General features: G+C 43.3%; 1 protein-coding gene across 2 annotated transcripts; it reads left to right on the top strand.

Moving 5' to 3' along the window:
- Positions 1–4,456: 4,456 nt before the first annotated feature.
- LOC117875397 (antimicrobial peptide THP1-like) lies at positions 4,457–10,426 on the top strand. Of its 2 annotated transcripts, XR_004645260.1 has the most exons (4): positions 4,457–4,612; positions 7,216–7,302; positions 8,715–8,844; positions 10,030–10,426. XR_004645260.1 is itself a non-coding variant. In XM_034766697.1 (3 exons), the coding sequence occupies exons 1-3, from the start codon at positions 7,158–7,160 to the stop codon at positions 10,040–10,042; spliced, it is 288 nt and encodes a 95-aa protein (XP_034622588.1). In that variant the 5' UTR covers positions 6,379–7,157; the 3' UTR covers positions 10,043–10,426. The 2 variants fall into 2 exon arrangements, 1 of the variants encoding a protein (XP_034622588.1); XM_034766697.1 differs by lacking the exon at positions 4,457–4,612 and having other exon boundaries at positions 6,379–7,302.
- Positions 10,427–12,564: the final 2,138 nt, after the last annotated feature.

The following is a 12,564-nucleotide window of genomic DNA, read 5'->3' as shown; positions in this document are numbered from 1 at the left end:
ATTTGGGTGGAGTGGGGATGTGGGTGGTGGGGATTTCGGGGGGAACCAGACTGAGCTGACTCCTTGGCTGGGAGCCCTAGTGGGGAGCTTTGAAGGGCGAGGCAGGTGATTTTTATGATCAGGAAAAGATAAGCCAGGCATGAGATCTGGGAGACCAGGGATGTGTGGGGAGGATGGGCATGGAATGTTTACTGAAAGGGAGGGGGCCTTTCACTGAACACATGTAAATGCCATCCTTCCCTGGGCTTGGCTATAAAAGACCCTGCAGCAGAGCGTCTGGCATTAGACAGGAGAGGTGGGTGCTGTGGAGCTCCCAGGTGCGGTTACACAAAGGCTCCTTTGGAGGGAATAAGCCCCAGATGCTATGGGAGGGAAAGGGGCAGAATTAGGATTTAGCCACTCTATGGAGACTGGTGCCCTCAGAGCTGTGCAGATACCCATGTGGAAGCAAAGGGGGAGGGCTGTGTGGCAGAGGTGCTGGCAGTGAAGCCACTGGCAGCATGGAGAGGTTCAGGCTGGGCTTCACGGAGCCGGGGCTGGCATACAGCGCAGAGGGTCCAACACACACGTCCCATAGTGCTTTCCTGTCATTCTCGATTATAATAATAGGAGTAGAAATCTGGCTGCCATGTGTGGTTTATTGTAAACTGAGTTAAAATTACATGCTATCAGTTTAGGTTTGTAAGGGGTATCCCGGTCCTGCTTGCAGGCGAGGGGGCTCTGCAGGGAAGTGTGCAATGTGTATCCTGAGCAATCAGTCAGCAGAGATCCGGCCTAGACTAAGGTGGGGTGAGCGGAGCCTCTCTGTTTTAGGGAGCAGCCTGCTTTGTCTCCCTTCATTTTTTTGTTATCTGTTATCGTTCTGAAGTCTATGAAATAGAGCTATGTTTCAACCTTCCAACAAGAGTCTTTTATGGGTTTTTTTAATCCAACTTCTCCATTTGTAAGCTGTGACCACAAAAGCCCGGAGCAATAACATGGGGGTTACAGACCAAACAGTCAGGTTGTGACACAATCAACTCCTTTTCCAAACAACAAACCAAAAGGATTAGTAGCAGGTGTAAGAAATACATACAGATCTAGCCACATGTGCTCATAGAAACAAAACCATCTGCATAGACTATGGTGACCTAAACACCTGTGTACATTTAACATTCAATAGGGATTCATGTGTTTTCTGTTGTTATCAGAGCTGAGTTCAGTCACAGTTTGGCTGTCTGTGTGTAACCTCCATTTTGGTGCGCCATGGCAACTAGACCCTCCCACTCCTCTGAAACTTCCCCAGTACCAGGGACACCTTCTCTTCTACCAGAGCTTCTGGACATGGCCATATCCAGCAAGTTCCCTTACAGACATTAAAATGACAGCACAAACCCCCAAAACCTTTCCCTGAGCACATGGGATCAGGGAGCTCTGAGAGAGCCCCCAAAACAAGGCCACAAAGAGAAGAACAGAAGGAATCAGGCCAACCTGCTTTAAGGACTAAGGCCTGATTCTGTTCTCCATTAAAGTGACTGGTGTAAATCAGGAGTAACTGCACTGAAGCCATCTCTCATAAACAGATAGTTACGGGTGAATGCCTTTTTTCCCTGTAAAGGGTTAAGGAGTTTACCTAGCCTAGCTGACACCTGACTAGAGGAACCAATGGGGGGATAAGATGGTTCAAAACGAAGGAGGGAAGTTTCCTTTGTTTAGAGTTGAGTTTCAGTTTTGACCAGAGTGGGAAAGCTCCAGAAATCAGCCTCTTATCAAGTAGTGAGTATTAGTGAAGGGACTAAATAGGTTTATGTTTATTTTCTTTGTAACTTGTCTTGGGCATTAGGGAATAATTAAATTGGGTAATTTTTGTGTAACTAAGTTTTTGCCAGGGGAACATTCTCTGTGTTTTGAATTAGTTGTCTGTGAGATCAGCTGGTATGCTATTTCCCAGAGGGTTTTCTTTTACCTTTCTTTTCTTTAATTAAAAGTTTTAATTTTAAGAACCTGATTGATTTTTCCTTGTGTTAAGATCCAAGGGGATTGGATCTGGACTCAGTGAGTAGCTCTGGATATTCTAGGTCCTTTTCCAAAAAAGACACCCAGAGGAAAACAATACATAGTAACTTTCATGGATTTTGCACCCGATGGCTGGAAACAGTACCCTTAAGCAACACCAGGGCTAAAAGTGTGTGCCAGGCATTAGCAGACATTTTTGCTCGAGTAGGCTGGCCCTCCGACATCCTTACAGATTCGGGGACTAATTTCCTGGCAGGGACCATGGAAAACCTGTGGGAAGCTCATGGGGTGAATCACTTGGTTGCCACCCTTTACCACCATCAAACCAATGGCCTGGTGGAGAGGTTTAATGGAACTTTGGGGGCCATGATACATAAATTCGTAAATGAACACTCCAATGATTGGGACCTAGTGTTGCAGCAGTTGCTTTTTGCCTGCAGGGCTGTACCACATCCCAGTTTAGGGTTTTCACCATTTGAACTTGTGTATGGCCGCGAGGTTAAGGGGCCATTACAGTTGGTGAAGCAGCAATGGGAGGGGTTTACGCCTTCTCCAGGAACTAACATTCTAGACTTTGTAAGCAACCTACAAAGCACCCTCCGACACTCTTTAGCCCTTGCTAAAAAAAACCTAAAGGATGCTCAGGAAGAGCAAAAGGCCTGGTATAATAAATTTTCCAGAGAACGGTCCTTCAAAGTAGGAGACCAAGTCATGGTCTTAAAGGCGCACCAGGCCCATAAACTGGAAGCGTCGTGGGAAGGACCATTCACGGTCCAGGAGCACCTAGGAGCTGTTAACTATCTCATAGCATCCCCCACCTCCAACATAAAGCCTAAGGTATACCATGTTAATTCTCTTAAGCCCTTTTATTCCAGAGAATTAAAGGTTTCCCAGTTTACAGCCCAGGGAACAGATGAAGTAGAGTGGCCTGAAGGTGTCTACTACAAAGCAGAAAGTGACGGTGGCATGGAAGAGGTGAACCTCTCCACGACACTTGGATGTCTACAGCAACAGCAAATCAAGGAGCTGTGCACTAGCTTTGCGCCAATGTTCCCAGCCACCCCAGGATGGACCGAATGGGCATACCACTCCATTAACACAGGTAATGCTCACCCAATTAGAACCCCACCCTACCGGGAGTCACCTCATGCCCAAACTGCTATAAAACGGAAAATCCAGGACATGCTACAGATGGGTATAATCCTCCCCTTTAAGAGTGCATGGGCATCGCCAGTGGTTCTAGTTCCCAAACCAAATGGGAAAATACGCTTTTGTGTGGACTACCGTAAGCTAAATGCTGTAACTCGTCCCGACAACTATCCAATGCCACACACAAATGAGCTATTGGAGAAATTGGGACAGGCACAATTCATCTCTACCTTAGACTTAACCAAGAGGTACTGGCAAGTGCCACTAGATAAACCTGCCAAGGAAAGGTCAGCCTTTGTCACCCAAGCAGGGGGTGTATAAATTTAAAGTGCTCCCTTTGGGGCTGCAAAATGCACCTGCCACCTTCCAAAGACTTGTAAATGGTCTCCTAGTGGGATTGGGAGAATCTGCAGTTGCCTACCTCAATGATATTGCCTTTTTTTCTAATTCATGGGCAGATCACCTGAAGCACCTGGAAAAAGTCTTCGAGCACATCAGGCAGGCAGGACTAACTGTTAAGGCTAAAAAGTGTCAAGTAGGCTGTTGGCTGTTTGCTCCCTGTGCCACCTATAATGACTAACTTTAACAAAGGTAACAAAATATTTGGTTTCTATTAAAAAAGGTGATACGTTTGAAGTGAAAATCTGAAAGGTGAATTCAAATAATACGTTATAAGGCATAAACAGCCACAGGGCCCGATGCACCTTAATTTTATTATTCTTAACAATTACTAGTATTATTTATTAGTATTTTTCAACATATGATGCAATCTGACTATCTCACAAATAAAATGTAGAGATTACACAACTGCTGGTACAGAACTATGTAGAGCAGTCTGTCTTAATACTGATTTAATAGTTATCAACATTATTAGTAATAAATTAAGCATGGGAATCAAATGACTTTTGCAACATGATGAACTATGAAAACCATACAGAATCATCAAAGAATGTAAGAGGATTTTACATAAATGGACTATTCTGCCGGCAGCTCAAAGTGCTGACAGAAAAACTGCCTGGGAGAAGGACAGAGAGTTGTGTCAAGTTGGCCAAGGACTGCACAGCAGAGAGGCCTATAGAGGTGGCCCACAGAAGTAAGTTGCTGATCAGAGCTAAACCAGCAGATATTCATTATATGTCCCAAGATATTTTACACAAACCTCTGTGGCCTAACATGTCTTACACAATCTGGGATGGCACAAGATGTTTTGCACAAAAACCATGAATATTCAGGAGAGAGTTGTAAGATTTCCAACGTCCAAATTGTGGTAGGACAGTTCAGATTTTCCCCACAAGCAGGGTTCTTTCCGATTGGCCCACAGCAGCTTTCCTAAGAAACCAAGCCTTCAGAAACTGCATTAAACAGGCAATTTGGGTCAAAGCATCACTCTCTGAAGATCTAATATCTGGATCAGAGAGATAGCAAGTGCAATTGTCATCACCTGGCTACTGAGAGTGCCTCAAATCTGGTAACTACTAAAGTCGCTTCCCTTATACTCACCCTATTAACTCTTCCTTTAAAGTTCTATCTAGGGAGATGGTTGTGAGATGCACAAAGACAAGAAGAAGACAACCTCTGATAACCCCTTGAGAAAATGAACTACCTGGATGAACTTTCTAGCTGTCTCAAGAATCTATTTGGGGCCACTGTGATGCAGAGCTGGAGAACACGCCTTCATGCCTGTTTTATGGATAAGTACCAAATTCCATGCATTTTGTTTACTCCAATAAAAACTTGGTTATTTTAAAGCTACCTGGGTTAAAACCATCTGCAGGATAATTTCAGTTATCCAAATTCCTTTTATCCAGAAATCCTAATTATCCGAATGCACAGTGGGTCCATCCTGTAATGCTGTGTGATGAACTAACCTCAGGGCTGTGGGAGCTGCGATTTGGGAGGATTTCCAGATTTATTGATGAGGACAAGGAAAAAAGGGAAGAATTATGGAGAAAGGGGGGAGGAGAGAATAGGTGGGGAGGGAGAAAAAAGCAAACAGTCAAGAGAGAAACAGATGAAGGGGTTAAGGTGAAGACTGAAAGGAGAAGGGTTCAGGGAGAGAAAGGACAAAGGAGAGACAGGACAGCAGTTAAGGGAAAGAGAACAGGGCAGGAGGGAGGGGAATGAAGTGATGCAGAGGATGGTGGAGGAGAGAACAAGGGAATGAAAGAAGGAGGATAGGAGGCATAGCCACAGGAGACAGCAACCTCCTTGTTGCTTCTTGAGGACATCCTGACACTGACAGCCCTGGAATCCACAAACACCAATACAAATAGTGAGGGGTCAGGCCAACTCACTCCCCTGGGGCTATCAGTGCTGGGAAACACTCAAGCAACACCAAGGAGGCTCCCGTCTCCCGTGACTCCTCTCCATCTCCTTCTCTCAGTCCCTCCTTCCCCTTTTCTCTCCTCCACATTCCCCTCTGTCTCCCTTTGGGCTCTGTCCATACAGCACCTTGGGGACAACCATCATCACAGTATGTAGGGGATAAGTGCAGCCCAGATTGACCCCTTCCTCCTTCGCCTCCTTGTTTCCTCTGGCTTCTAGCACAAAATTTTCTTGCACCTTTGTTTGCCCATTGCCCAATTATCCAAAGTTTTGGATGTTGCTCAGGCCAGTCAGATAAATGGGAGTGTGCTGTAATAGAACGTATGATGTTTACTTTATTTCACTAACAAACTGAATCTTAATTGTCTAAAAATTAGGGTAGCTCAGTTGGGAAATATTTGTAAAATGAAATAAGGTAGCTGAGAGACATCCTGAGTGTTTCAGAGTTTAGCCTAGAAACCATACAGAGAAATTGACAGATTATTTCACAAAAGGAGGAAGCAGATTTGATTGGCTGGTTAGCTAAAGATTGTTCCCACTATTTGAATTTTAAGTTAACCTTGACTACTTAGTTCAAGTTGCCTAGGAAGATAGAATACTGGTAAAATTCTAGAGAAATTGGAATAGTTTAAATCAGCATCTGATTATTAGGGCTGTCAAGCAATTAAAAAAATTAATCACAATGAATGGCACAATGAATTGCGCTGTTTAACAATAATAGAATACCATTTATTTAAATAGTTTAAATGTTTTCTATATTTTCAAATATATTGATTTCAATTACAATGCAGAATACAAAGTGGACAGTGCTCATTTTATATTTATTTTGATTACAAATATTTTCACTGTAAAAAACAAAAAGAAATATGATTTTTCAATTCACCTAATACAAGTACTGTAGTGCAATCTCTTTATCGTGAAAGTTGAACTTTTTTTAATCGTGATTAAGTTTTTGAGTTAATCACATGAGTTAACTGTGATTAGTCGACAGCCCTACTGATTATGGTTCGGGTTTAATGGGTGATAACTAATTGAATTGTTGTTCTTAGTACTTAAGCAACTTGTTTTTGTCTGATTTTTGAAACTGAACTTTAGAGCTGCTTGTTAGAACTGCCACAGGTGCTCCCTTAATTCTACTGGGGAACATATTTGATTAGAAATGGATAAGAATCAGCACTAAAGGATTCATAGTTCCATGTTGGTACCACGTATAGTAGAGAATTGGGGTAAAGTTTGCCTATGTAACACAAATGTGATAAGGCCTGTAAAGGAATTGATGTGATTTGTTATTACTTGGTCAATTCTAACATCGCATCATGAATTCATTTTTATAAATTTTATAAACATGAATACACAACCACCTTCCTTTTGCTTTCTGTATTTTCTTAATTGCGTTCAGTTCTATTTTGGCTAATAAAATACAAAAATGTGTGATAATTCTGCGTTCTGTACTTTGGCTAAGGAGAAAGCGATTACCACGAGAAACCTAATTTAAAACACTGGAAAATTAAAATTAGTTACAAAACACTTGTTTGTAAATTGTACTTTGCCTCACAATTATAGTTCTCTGAAATCCTCCATGTCTGTCTATGCAGCTGTATAGCTAACAATCATTATTATTAAGAGATTACATAACACATAAATGTCATTTGGATTAAAATAATATTTCTAAAGCTCAGTATTTCCCCATGACCTATAAATATAGGGACTCAGTTTCTTCTCTGTCTTTGTGTCTCTTCTCTCCAGTGACACTGAGTTCCTGGCAACCTTCAGCCATGAAGATCCTTTATCTGCTCTTTGCTGTCGTCTTTCTGGTGCACCAGGGTGCAATCGGTAAGATGTAAATGAAAACGAGGCATGATACAGAGGGATATCTGGGAGCACATACTAAGGTCGTCTAACCCTTTCTATTAGAAAAAAGTTTCTGACATTTTCTTAGGAGTTCTAGCACCTCTTCAGTTTGCAGATGATACATGAAATTTGAGAGGAATTATCCTGAGATCAGGGTGGCGTCTTTCCTGCCCCCAGTAAAAATCATTGAGAGTTGACCAAATTATGACCAGTGGGGAGAAAAATATTTCCATCGTGTTTTCCTCAGATCTTTTGGAGGCTTGCTGCTTTTTATTAGTCCACAATCTACCAACACTGCATGCACTCTTCCTGAAACAGGCAATCACACAATTGAGTAACTGGATGGGTTACAGACAAAATGAACTCATGCCGACCCTGTTCAATATACCTTTAGTCTAGGAGAAGGTGATTAGGGCTGGGAGCTAGAAGACTGTAATTTACAATGTAACTTCTGCTGGCTAGTGTTAGTAATTCTGTGCCTTTCACAACTTGTATTATAAAGTCAGGCCTCATGTGCCACTGAGAGGTTACACAGCTGGGAACAGAACCCCAAGGTCTAAAAAATGGCAGCCCTTCATCCCAGTGTCTGAGCCCCACTCTCTCTCAGAACCTACCACAACTGTGTGCTTAGCTTTGTTCCTAGAGATGATGTCATCAGCGTGGGACAGTGTTTGCAGCTGTAACAATGTATCCGCTTCGGTTGCCCAGTGACCTCCAATTAAAAATGTTCTAACCTAACTATTCTACAAGCTTTGGCTGTGCACATTTGGTTTGCATTTTCAAAACAACAGGTCCTACAGGTATAACCGGAGAGTGGCAATTGGTCATCAGGAAACTATTCCTGAGTGAGTCTTTGGGGAAAAAAATCTGCAGTCCCACAGACAGTCGGACTTTCAAACGGGAAGTGACTTTTTCAAGCCCATCTCTTTCAAACAGTTGTAGTCATCCAACCCAGTGCTGAGCCAGTTCAACCCTATGTAGCCAAATGTCATTGATGATACTCCTGGCTAATCACTGTCAGAGCCAGAGGGAATCAAACCCACAGCAGCCACTAAAGGAAGGTGGAGATGTGGGCAGGTACTTGCTTTCCACTCGTTAAAGGCATGGGCAGCAAAGGATGCCCATGCTCAGGCTGTGGATTTGGGAACTATACCTCTAAAAGCCAGCGACCCGTTTAATTAACTCACTCTGTTCCCTTCTTAGAGTCAGCCACTGAATTTGCACAGAACTACAAACATTTATGTAGTAATAAAGCTGTGATAAACTTTTGCACTGGCAAATAATTGGGCTGACTTGGACAGGTGTAAGGGAATGGGAAATGCCTGTCATCCTGGAAATAAAGCCCTTATTTACCCTGCTCTGCAGAATGATGATGACTCTTTTTCTTTCTGCAGAATTCTCCCGGGCTCAGAATCTCAACAGGAGATGTGTAGAACAGGGGGGTACCTGTTACTATCTGAGATGTCCCCAATTTATTAGGACAGTCCTTGGAAGATGCTACAATCGTGGTGTTTGTTGTGGAAGGTAAGTTCAGAATTCCGCAAGGCAGTCACTGCAGTGTGAACAGAAATATTTGTTCTACCCCTTCTTACGTCCAAGCTGTTTAATACTCTTGGAGGCTCAGCACACATGGCCCGGCCCAGAGGCAAAGGAGGCTTCAAGCCACATCTGTGCTGCCCACATTCTAGGCCAACTGAGGGTTGGACTGGCCCCAACATGTACGAGAACCACTCTTTTAGCTTCTCTTACATACAGCAGCCTTACCCAGAATGCCTGTGGGACACTTCACTGTCTGGAGCAACCCAGAGTCTCTGTAGTGCTCAGAGCTACAGGGATTGCCCCCTTAGATCTGACAGCCTCCACCAGCTTCTACAGTGCTGTAACAGGGACAGCAGTGACTTGTTATGGCAGCCGTGAGCTGCTCATGCTTTGGGAAAGTCTCCCACCTCCAAGTCCCTTTATGGTTCTTGTCCCATCTCCATATGCTGCTGAAGTTTTATGTCCGGGCAGGGGTTGGTGCCCAAACGCCCCATTGTCTACATTTCTTTTATATTTTAGAATAGGGAAGTCAAGTAGAAAAAACACAATTTCAAGTTAGAAATAAGACACAGATTTTTAACAATGAGGGAACAAACAGCCAAAGGAAATAGTGTATTCTTCATCTCTTGGTGTCTTCACATCACGGCTGGATGCCTTTCTGGAAGATAATCAAATACATGTTACTGGGCTGAATAGAAGGGGTAACTGGAGGAAATTCTATGGCATGAGGTCAGACTAGATGATGAAATGGTCCAAATTCTGGGAACAAAATGGCTGCTGTCTGCATCAACTGAATATTTATAAGGTTTTAAACCTGTAAAGCTACAGCTTGATGACAAAGAAAAGCCGAAGAGTTTGGAGGTTACTGACACCTGAGGGTGGGTGTAAGTTTGTGTGTGTGCAGGGAAGGTAAAAAAGTTAATAAGGTAAAGTATTTTCAAACTAGTTAACTCAAAACTGGCAGAACATTGTAATTGGATGCTTGTCTTAGTCCTCACTCAAGGGCCCTTCCAGACCAACCCAGTGTGAAAAAAGTGGAAGCTAACACATTAATTAAAATTGAAGCTGGGGGATTCCACCTGTGCCTCTTGATTTGAAATCAAACTTCATATTATCCCTGTTCTACAGGAAAACATTAACAAAATCTGATTCTCTTTTTTTTTTCTACAGGGGACTGTTCTGATTGTCTAGGCAGGAACTCTGGGAATCTGTGAGACATCCACTTGCTTCTAAAATCATTGGATCCTGCTTCAAGGGAACTCTGAAGTACTGTTTGTTTTGGCTCTAAAGAACCTTGTGAACTGGAGAAATTACAGAAGGGAGCCCTTGTATCCTCCATATAAGATTTGTTACCTTCCTTTTAATAAAAGCAAGTTAGTTTGAGATAATCTTGCTGAAGTAGGGTGTGTGTGTGTGTGTGTGTGTGTGTGTGTGTGTGTATGTGTGTGTGTGTGTGTGTGTGTGTGTGTGTGTGTGTGTGTGTGAAGCAAAGGATCTGTTTCTATAATTTGTCTCCTTTAGAGATCCATTTACTTTTTCTTTTTTAAAATTAAAAATAAAATTCCCTTAAAACATCCCTCTCACATGTTGTTTCAGCACCTGGGTATTTGTAGACCATGGTCCACATATCTCTGAAGGTTTCAATGAGCTCCTGTGGATAATCTTTATTTCTTATCGTTGTTACAAATCCTTTGAGTTGGTGGTATCAATGGGGCTGGTTTCAGGTCACAGACTGACTGTACAGTGTGTCACGCCCACCAGGGAGTTCCATGGCACCTTAGACCCCCACATACACACCTCTCTGCTCCGAAACCTCATCTTCTACATTGGGGAGAAAAGGGAAATGAGACCAAACTGTGTTCAGGTCTCATGCCTGATTCACTTCCCTGTTACACTGACTGCTGTAAACCAGGATTAACTCCCCTAAAGCCATTATAGTTACTCTAGCATAAAATTGACATCAGAATCAAACACATGATTGTCAATAAAAAAGTGAGAACTAATTTAGAAAAGGTAAAAAATTCTGTTATTTCAGTTGGTCCCATGATACCCCTGTTAGCATATTTGTTAGCCTGAGATAGAATTTTGGGTTTGACCTTTTGATACTCTCATATCTTATACTAATATGTGTGAAGAACAATGAACAAGAAACTGTGTGTTGCATTTCCCACAACCAGATGGGGCTTTTAGTACAATGGGAAGAGATAAGTGATAGAGCAGTTAAAGTATTACAGGACATGTTTGAGTGTTAATATAGGCGCATACACTGGAAGGCAGCCAAGGTCAAGCAATGAGTTAGGAGGGACAAGGGGGGAATTGAGGGGGGAGGATACAATACTAAAAGCCAAAGAAAAGCCTGGCCTTAATCAGAGTACAACTACACTCCTTATCCCTCCCATGGGGGACAAAAACCACAGACCAACGACCCCCGAAAACGGAACATGACCATAAGTTGTAAGGGGTGTGACTAGGGATGTGCACTGCATGTATATTGGGACCTGTTAAGAAGAAGAAGGTGGGAATAGAGAATGAGGAAATGGGGAGACAGGCAAGGCTCTGTGGCGTCAGCGCTGGGAAGGGGGGACACAGGGTAAACACTCTGCAGCATCAGAGCTGGGAATGAGACTCTGGGAAACAAGGCTGTGCGGTGTCAGAGTTATGGTATACATGCTTGCTGGAAACTAACCCCAATAAACATTGCATTGCCTGCACTTCGGACTTCTGGTCTTCTGCTTTCTGTCTGCATGAGAAGAACCAGGGGGGAGGGAGTTGGTCCTGCTTTGAGCAGGGGGTTGGACTAGATGACCTACTGAGGTCTTTTCCAACCCTATGATTCTATGAAGGGAAAGTCCTCTAACAACCCCAAAATTAATTTCTAATCCCACGATCAAGTTTCCCTGAAACTGACCTCTGCCATTGGACCATGAATCAGAAATTCCTGGTAGATTTTTTTTTCATCCTTTAGATGTGGGGGATTTACATTTGAAAATTTACCACAGCTTTAATTTGTCAGATCCTGTCATCATTTTCTAGTTGTCTTCGTTGTTCTGTCACTAAAATCCAGCAGGCTGAGCTGTGAGACAGCAGGCTCCTACTTGAAGGATGATGCCCAACTAGAAGGAGCATCTTTCTGATGCTGCTGTCGTGGAGTGGTTGAGAGTCAGGAGTGCCAGTGAAAGACACTTTGGAAAAGTTGCTAGATCATGGGTGATGAGCCCTTGACCGCTCCCTTCCCAAACCGTGCAGAGCTTATCAACTCTGGCGTCCGTGTATGGGTGTCTTTAGACTGGGGCTCAAGGTGTAATTTCCAGCTCAGGTAGATACACCTGCACTAGTTCTGCTTTAGCTAGGTCACAAAAAGTAGAAATGTTGCTGTGGCAGCACTAGCGGTGGAACTGGCTGGATAACTGGTGTGTGATCCCTTCTGAAACCCTACACACATCCCCAGGGTGGCTAGCCAAAGTTACATCTCTACCTCCAGTGTAGGTAGTCACTTACGGACACTGGCATTAGGAGGAGGTGGGGATCAGGTTTAGAGGATTTGGGCAGCTACAAGTGGTTGAAGCTGTTCTTAGGGTGAAAGGAGAGTTTGATAGCTCAGGAGGTGGGGTCTAACTCCAGAGGGTTCTCAGAGGCTGTGGGTCAAACTCAGTGGGTACATTATCTAGGAAGCTTTCCTGTGTGAGTTAATGTGGCCTGTCCCAA

Source organism: Trachemys scripta, chromosome 3 (genome assembly GCF_013100865.1).
Source record: "Trachemys scripta elegans isolate TJP31775 chromosome 3, CAS_Tse_1.0, whole genome shotgun sequence".
NCBI lineage: Eukaryota > Metazoa > Chordata > Testudines > Emydidae > Trachemys > Trachemys scripta.
This window is presented reverse-complemented; position numbering and strand designations above follow the sequence as displayed.